Source organism: Tenebrio molitor, chromosome X (assembly GCF_963966145.1).
Source record: "Tenebrio molitor chromosome X, icTenMoli1.1, whole genome shotgun sequence".
Classification (NCBI taxonomy): Eukaryota; Metazoa; Arthropoda; class Insecta; order Coleoptera; family Tenebrionidae; genus Tenebrio; species Tenebrio molitor.
The window spans coordinates 1,539,383-1,547,985 of record NC_091055.1 but is presented as its reverse complement, the minus strand read 5'-3'; the positions used below and the strand labels follow the sequence as shown (position 1 = coordinate 1,547,985).

Below are 8,603 nucleotides of genomic sequence, written 5' to 3'. Positions count from 1 at the left end.
GAACAAAGAAAGGCGGCGCTACTCTTAACTGCTTTATGAGGAAAAAACACTGTACTAAAAGATTTAACAATCGTTCCAGGAAATTCGATAACGAACCGACGGTGAACAGATAACGTAAGGTATTCCTAAAAGTTCTGCGAACAGGGGAGCGAAGGAGAATATTACAACACGAAAGACCTTTCCAATTCGTTCGAAAATTGAAACAAATCGCACAAACATTCACAGTTATTATGTGTATTATAGTGTGGCTCAGTTGTACATTATTATTAATGGTTTTTGTTGACAGTACAGGGTGAAATTGAAATGTATCATAATATGTAAACCAATAAGTGAATAAACCGAAAATGTGGTTAAGTAAACGTTTTAAATTCATAAAGTCCAATCATAATTCCATCCCGAACGAGATGCTTCTGGAAGTTCTAATAAATCGACACATGAATAGCCGCAAAAACGCTTTAAAAACAGTCACAAAAAATTACATGAATGAATTAGCCCAAAAACACTTTAAATACACAGACTTGCAAAAACCTGTAAGAATATGTACTATGAATGAAAACCAAAATCTTTTTGCATCTTTTTTGCGTTGTACTCCATATCTTTTTCATCCTAGCGTGATATCAGTGGCGTACCTACTCAATTTTTGTGTTTAAATTGTACATGACATTTCTGCCCTCATGCAGAGGTATAGGGCAAAACTGAATGCACGGGATTTTCACAAATGGTCTGAAGACCCTAGGGTTTTAATATTTTGATGTAGATCGATTTCACCCTGTATATCCGTTCAAAAAAAATTTTACCTCAGAATTCTATCCACTCCACAAATCTGATCTAGTTGCACCATCTACTAAAATTTTACAAAAAAAAATGATTTCATTCCAAAAAAAAAAGAATTTTCAATTCTTCTGGGAATGATCACAGTATATTTTTTGAATACTGGAATTAAAAGTCTCTCCCGCAGCTAATGTAAATCAGTGAAGCGACTTTGGTGTGTGAATCAATTGTGTAAGTATTCCAGCTAAACTTCATTTTTTTTTGTTGGACCTGACCTAAATCTACTAAAGCAGAGATCTTTCAATATTCAAGCAATATAATTAGCCTTAATAAAATACGCTCCAAAATCTTTCTAAATGTGTAATGTGTATAATGAGGGTCTTTTTAGATTTAAAACTGTCACATCGAACCATTCTAAATAAGTGTTGTTGCTTACTGAGTTGCAGAACAATTATCATTAGTTAAGTTAAAAAAGAGAGTTAACGACGTAAAGAAATAAATGTGCAGTAATATCGAGGTTAATTTAATGTCTACCTGATATTATATTTTTTATGATAATGACCTGTTTCGTGGTCAAATTCCTTTGAAAGTCATTTTAAAAACGAAATGGCAAAACAAAACACCGCACTCGGATAATTAAAACGTAAAAAAAGACTAATAAGTTGCTACACAACCCAACAAAGAATCTATGAAAAAAAAAATCATCATCCATATTTATCACCTCTGCATAATCTGCGCATCTTTTTTAACAGATTTATATTTTTATTGGGAGGTGAGAATTATTCCGCAAGCGTTCATTTTTCCATTTTAAAAATTGTTAATTAAAGGATTTTATTGATCGCTATATTGCACGTGCGATACTTCAGATTTCCGTTGAATTCTCAAAGGTTTTTCATCATTCGCCCCCCAAAAATCAATAACCGAACCCATATTTTGCTTTTTTGGTGTGCACTCCAAATACAGAAATAGATGTTTGCGTGCCGCGAGCCTTCGACTGTTGAGGGCCAATTATTTTTGCAGGGGTTTGGGTAGCCCAGGATAGTCAAAGAAATACGGCGGCGCCGTTATAAAGACACTTTTTACGAGCGCAACATTCGGGGTGAATCCTGGTCGGAAATGAAATTTCATAATTAATAAAAGTTTCATTGGTGACGCACGTGTGATGCCACTTAATGGCTTTGTTCACTAATGCGTAATATTTTGCCATATAAATGCATTTTCAGACGATCGTTTTAAATTAAAACAAGATTATTCAAGTTGGTATGCAAATCCGTCTAGGTTTCGCAGTTTGATGTAGTTTCCGAATTTGTTCTCGGAGGAACTAAATCCGTCATTTTGTTATAAAGTGCTTGTTAACAAATCACGTAATGCGTCGCTGAAACCATTAGGCGTCAACTTACTTTTCCTAATTTATTTGTTACGTAATCCATTTAAAACCAAAACTGCAACTTGATTTGAAATTTAACTTCAAAATGATACGAGACACGACACCTGTTTCAAAAACAGTTTGCAATAAATGAAAGAGCAAAAATAATTTTTGTTTTTTTCCAGAATCCAGTAATAAAACTAAAATTTTAAACCTACGACAGTTTTCAAATTTTAAGGACATGAAAAAATTAACACAAATTGAATCGACAAATATACATATTTGGTTATTACAAAAATAAAAATAATCAGAGGTAACAGGTATACAGGGTGTCGCAAAATTAACGTATTCCAAGTCGGGGGTCTTGTAGGGAAAAATCTCAGGAATCTCGAAAAAATAAAATAAAAAATATAGGGGGGGTCTTTACAAAGATATATGGGTGTGAAGGTTCAAACTTTTCTTCAAATAAAAAATATAAATGGTTGACATTCATTTAGAAATATAGTGAGGATGATTATGTAAAATATTAAAATATAAATGAAAACACATTTCTTGAAAAAACAGCTTTATCTCGAAAAAATAAAAGTTTTATTTTTCCAATTTTTGTTCAAAAGGGAAGTACTTTTGAACAAATATTGGCAACTTTGATATTTTTTCAAAGCGACAACTTTTTTTTTTAAACATTTTTTCTTGGTCAACAGGATGTCCCGAACTCGGAATACGATAATTTTAAGACACCCTGTATGTACATATGTCGACTATAATTTTAATCAGTTGATTTAGCGCTTTTAAAAGTGGAATAACACAATTAAATCCGAAAGTGATATTTCACAAAAATCAAATCATTTTTTAGTTTAGACGGAAATGATATTCATATTTTACACACATAAAAAATTGTATATTTTAAAATACTGAAACTGTTAAAAGTGTTAAATGAGCATGTCATTTCTAATTTCCGATGTAGACTTAAAAGGCTTGTTATGTAATATCGATATAATACACAGAATTCGACCACTACAAGTTGTACACTTCAGAGATACTATCAAAAATTTTACGTTACCTCATTAACGGAGAAATCTCTCGAGTTATTTCAGAAATGGTGCACTTGAACCAAGTTTTGTGCCAATCAAGAATATAAAATACCATTTAAAAAACTGGCAAATCCGCTATTTATAACTAAAAACATGAAATAGCGGAAACAGTGAAGATCAAACGTATTTAGAAAAATATTTTTGGATCAAACTTTTATCAGATTTCATTTTTAAAACTTTCTACTTGTGTCACGTCTACTAGCATTTGTACAGCGTTAAAAATATCTGAAACGCTGGTATAATTTTCATTTTCTTTAATAATTACTTCGCACTACAACAAAAACCAGCTCTTTTTCAAATTTTTCTACATTTCCAGAAGTGCACATACAAGATTTGATATTATTGATTGTTTACCTTCAAATTTGACATTTTCTACAAATAGTAATGTTTTTGTAAACTAAAATATACAGGTATGTAAGGACATACCTATGTATGTACGTATGTATTTGTATTTTGACATTTAATTTTTGGTATCATGTTGTTTTTTGCAATTTCTTCTGACGAACAAATAACTTGTTGTCTAGAACAGGTTATTTGCAATTTTTAAAAGCTTTTCAATAATTAGGTAAATAATTAAAATTTACTTTTAAAGCAAAAGTAAGATTTATAAATCTGTATTTAAACACATATCACATTAATTTTTATTTTCAATCAGTATAATCTTTAAGATTATTCAGGAGTTATTTCTAAAGAGTGAAAATTTAAAAGACAATTCGCTGGATCCAAGTTTCTGTTTGAAAATTGAAAGTAAGCGTATCAGTGAACCGTTTAAAGAACAGTTACGTTGTAACGTACAAGATTTTATAGAACACTGTTGTAGTAATACAAAGTTTCCCTTGAAATAACGCAACCAGACAACTTCGTTTAAACAAAGAGATAAGGTCTATCAGGCGTCAAAATAATTAGCCGAATATAGAATAAAAAAAAGGTGTAGATAATCTGTGCCAAGCAACCCAAAAAGCGAAAATCGAGAATGTGTGTCATTGACACTTGTTTTTTGATCAGCACGTAACACGTGCCTGATAACGATATACATTCTCTCGAACAATATATCTAAGGCTGCGCCTACACTGTTGAATGGTTAGGGTTGGCACGCACGAGTTGCTTCTGGAATTCAGTCAAGATAATTCTTGTGATTTATGACTGTCTAAAAAAAATCCACAAAGAAATTTTCCACCGATTAAATTGCATCCGTAGAATAATGAATCGGTCAGAGTGAATTTGAATTATGATACGGCCAAGCTGCTCGTATGTGAATTTCATCATTAATTCCATTAGCGAACTGATCGATGGTACATAAATTAGATGGAGGGTTGTTTTACTGTCCTTCTCTGGTCGCTCTCACCTATTTTCCATTAATAAATCTCTACCTGTCTTGCGGTGGATCGGCCCCTTTTCACCCAATCTGTTTTTCAGAAAAGAGACAGAAAGTGATAACTTTACGACAGATTTAAACAGAAAACAATTCTATGTATAATGTATTAATGTATGCACACGTTTTAAGCTGAAATGAATCAAGCAGTGCAGATTGAAATTATTGTTATTTTGCATATTTGGCTGCCCTACATACGAGTACATACCTCGTACATATTAACCACACAGTTTCTTATAATGCAAGAATTATCAGAACAAAACCTGCTGACATTTTTATTACGGGTTTGCGTTAAATAACAAATACAGTAAACGAAAGTAAGCGTGTTCTAGTTTTATACATTACGTGAACTTGATATGAATTAGTTAAATTTCATTTAAATACACCCAGTTCTCAGTACCTTTGTTTTCCGTAATGAGAACAATCTCATGGTGCGGCTTCACTCACGGCAAATTTTTTCTTTTCACAATTTAGACGTAATAGCACAATGCTACCACCCAACTACTTGTTTCTACAGGTTTTAAGATTATCATGATTTTTTCTTGCATAATTTACCTATTGAAAAATTTTTAACGCAAGCGGATTACCAATTGTAGACTAATAAAATCATTGTTACATGGAAAGCACAGCTCTAGACGCCCATAAATTCCCCAGTAAAAGTGCGAAACTTTACAGAACGTTGCACTAAAATTTTTACGAAGCAATGTAAAAACAATTCGCACGAATTATTTGAATGTCGGAACGCTAGTAAGATTGATTTTTGATCCATGACCCCGCTCAAAGGCTTGTGTTGTATTGTGTTGCAGGAACAGTGGCGTACTTATTGGAGAAAACAAAAATCATTATAAAGCAAAAGTTAAAAAAATTTCAAAACATTCTTTTCTTATTTTATTCAGTGTATTTTTTTAATTTGTTATCGAAATTAGGCACAAAATTATTTTCAAAAATACAAAATTTTTCCCAAGTAATTTGGAATTATCTATTCATCGACAGTAACAAATTTTCATTAATTTCATATAAATATACAAACAACCTGGAAGTCAAGGTGATTTCAATAATGCTATTCAGTTCTTAATTTAATAATAAAATAATTTTAGGTAATTTAATATAATTTTAAATTTATGCTTAAGCTTGTAGTATAAATTAGAATAACTTCCTATAAGTATGTATGGATTATAAATTTATAAATAATTTTGGAATTATGTAATAAAATTTCCTGTTAAGGCAAGCGACTCTACGTTATCCCAATCTTTTCCAACTCACTGATAATTATTAATTATGAATGAAAAGAGAAACGCCATAGTACTTTTAATACATCAATGAAGGTAAATAAAACGATTATTCTTGTAAAAAATATACACATGTAACTTTTTATAACTCCATTTTATATTTCACACTGCCTTTAATTTTTTATAAATATTGAAAAACTGCAAGAAAATATATTTTTATAATTTTACTCTTAGAGAAATATGTATGTAGGTACAGTCGCGAGCATGAAATCTTGATCGTCAAGGTCATTTCGAAATTTCCCGCTACTGTCATAAATTAAAATGTTGCCAATGTCAATCGAAAAAAAATTGTCTAAGTTTTATTCTAAACATTAAAAATTATGGCCACAATATGGTATTTTAACAGAGTAAAAATTATTTCGCTGGTAGAGACGGATGTGTCAGAAGCTCCAGTTGGGACTTCCAAAAAGTTGACAAGATCTTGACAAGACATGACAAATAGAATTTGTTAGAGTTAGAGGTTATGCCCGTTTCACATTAGAGCACTTTTCAGTGCGTCAAAGAATGACCTTGACGATCTTTTTGTTAAGACTTGGGAACTTTTTCAATCTCAATTCGTTCAAACAAATTTTATTTTTCATACTTCACTTTTCCACGTTTAATTTGAAGATGTTATTCGAGTAGAAAAACCTTCATAATTTTTGATTTAATTAAAAAGAGTCTAAATACTTTTGCAGTTACCCAATAAGTATTTAAATTGCATTTACAAATAATTAAACAAATTGACTTGTCAACGATGATTTCTACAAATCGGTTGGATTTTGCAAGGTTAACTCTATGATGTTACGACCTCTAGTATTAAACCTTTTCTCAAATCAATACTCCACTTTTCTCAGATCCATTAATAACATCGCTTTAAACCACAGTCTCCTCTTCATCGTTTCACAATGATAAATTAATAAATTAAGTAAACACGTATTTCCTAATCAAAATTTAGAGTCCACATCTCGCAATATGACTAAATTAAGAATATTTTCTTGATGGGAACGAAACATAATTTTAAGTAAACGTAGTCTGTAACGCCACTGAGTTGGGGTTGTCGTTATAATGAAATCCGCTGCAGTTCCAGGTCCTCCAGCAGACATAAAAGCTGCAGCTTTGACAGGCGAATCAATTCTTGTCTCTTGGTTACCACCTAGCAAACCTAATGGTCGCATAAGTCATTACACAGTTTATGGGCGTGAAGCTGGACGCGTGGGAAAGCACACAAGTTACAATGTCCGAATGGAAGACATGGTGTATGTTAATGGGTTGATGTACGAAGTCAGGAATTTGATAGAACACCAACTGTACGAATTCTGGGTCTCCGCCACCACCAGTATCGGGGAGGGTGAACCCACTGCGATCGTAGCTCAAGCTACGAATTCCAGAGCACCTTCTAGGATAGCTTCTTTCAGTCAACACATCCGTAGGGCTGTCAAATCCAAGGTTTTGCTGCCCTGTCTAGCAGTAGGCAACCCCACCCCTAGAACTAGATGGATACACCGAGAGAGACCCATCACTTTCAGTTCTTTTTATGAAATCACATCTGATGGACATTTGAATATCCACAGTAAGTTTATCGCTGCTGTACCAAATAAATGTTTGCATTTATGGCAAAGGTAAAGTCATGACAAGTTTAATTCTGATTTGCTTTTACGAGCGCTCTATCTTTATGAGCGACAATTTACGTGGAAGGAATCAAAAGATTTTCACACCGGAAAACCAATTAAATGGCGGTACTCACAAAAAATCCGTTAATTATTTTGATTGAACCTTTTAAGTCAATAATAATTATCTTCAAATTTATGCAATTTAATCCAATTTGGATAATTCCAAACAGTTAATCTTATTAGGCCACACCACTCGTATATAAAATCATCAATAATTATCACAAAAAATCCAAATTTCGCTAATTACTGTCAAGTGCCATACTTAACTCATTTAATTAAGTCAATTTAGCAGGAACTGGGCCACTCTAGATTTTTTCTCTTTTAGTTCGTAAAACATTTGTAAATTAAATTTTTCAAAATCTTTAATAGTAAAATGTTTCGTCATTTGATCAATCATTTGATCGTGACCCAATAGAGAACCATAGGAGTTTCAAACTGATTGGTTTGATTGACTTCTATTAAAACGCAACAAGTAATTGATAGGCACGAATAGCAAATCATTCATTACCTCCTCAAAATTAAAGTATTAGTTTAAGTTGCTTATGTAATATGTACGACTTGTTACTTTGGTGATTAGACCAAGAAAATTTGCAAACGAAGTGTTCAATGGCTGTGGATTGGCCTTCAAAATTTTTCCATGCCTTGAACGTACAGGTTTTGGTGTGATTTTAAAAAATCCTGATATATTGTCAAGTGATAACCCAAATTATCAGTGGCATCCTTAATTATAAAATTTCAAAAAAACACTTTACGACTTCGATTACTGTTTATTGTTTCAGTTACTTATAAAATTTTAAAAATTTATAATTATACAGGGTGTAATCGAAATACACGGAATAATTTTAACCACGAGCTACTGGCTTCATGTAGAACTCGGAAAAAATATTTAAAAAATTCCATGGCAAAAAATAAATTGACAATTAATTTTTTAGGTACAATTTTTTATAGCTGCTTTTAGTCTTCTACGTTGTCCCACAACCTCGTAGATGAAATTTCAGCACATTTTTAAAATACACCCTTGTATATCATGTTTTACAAAACGTACAGTGTCAGAATTCCACC

At 32.0% G+C, this 8,603-nt stretch overlaps 1 protein-coding gene across 2 annotated transcripts in view; it reads left to right on the top strand.

Moving 5' to 3' along the window:
- Nucleotides 1-8,603, top strand: part of Dscam3 (Down syndrome cell adhesion molecule 3) — a 118,032-nt gene that overhangs the window by 105,321 nt on the left and 4,108 nt on the right. For both annotated transcript variants that reach the window (XM_069060482.1, XM_069060483.1), the window contains exon 20: nucleotides 6,953-7,441. In XM_069060482.1, coding sequence (XP_068916583.1) covers nucleotides 6,953-7,441 — 489 coding nt within the window. The remainder of the gene's footprint in view (nucleotides 1-6,952; nucleotides 7,442-8,603) is intronic.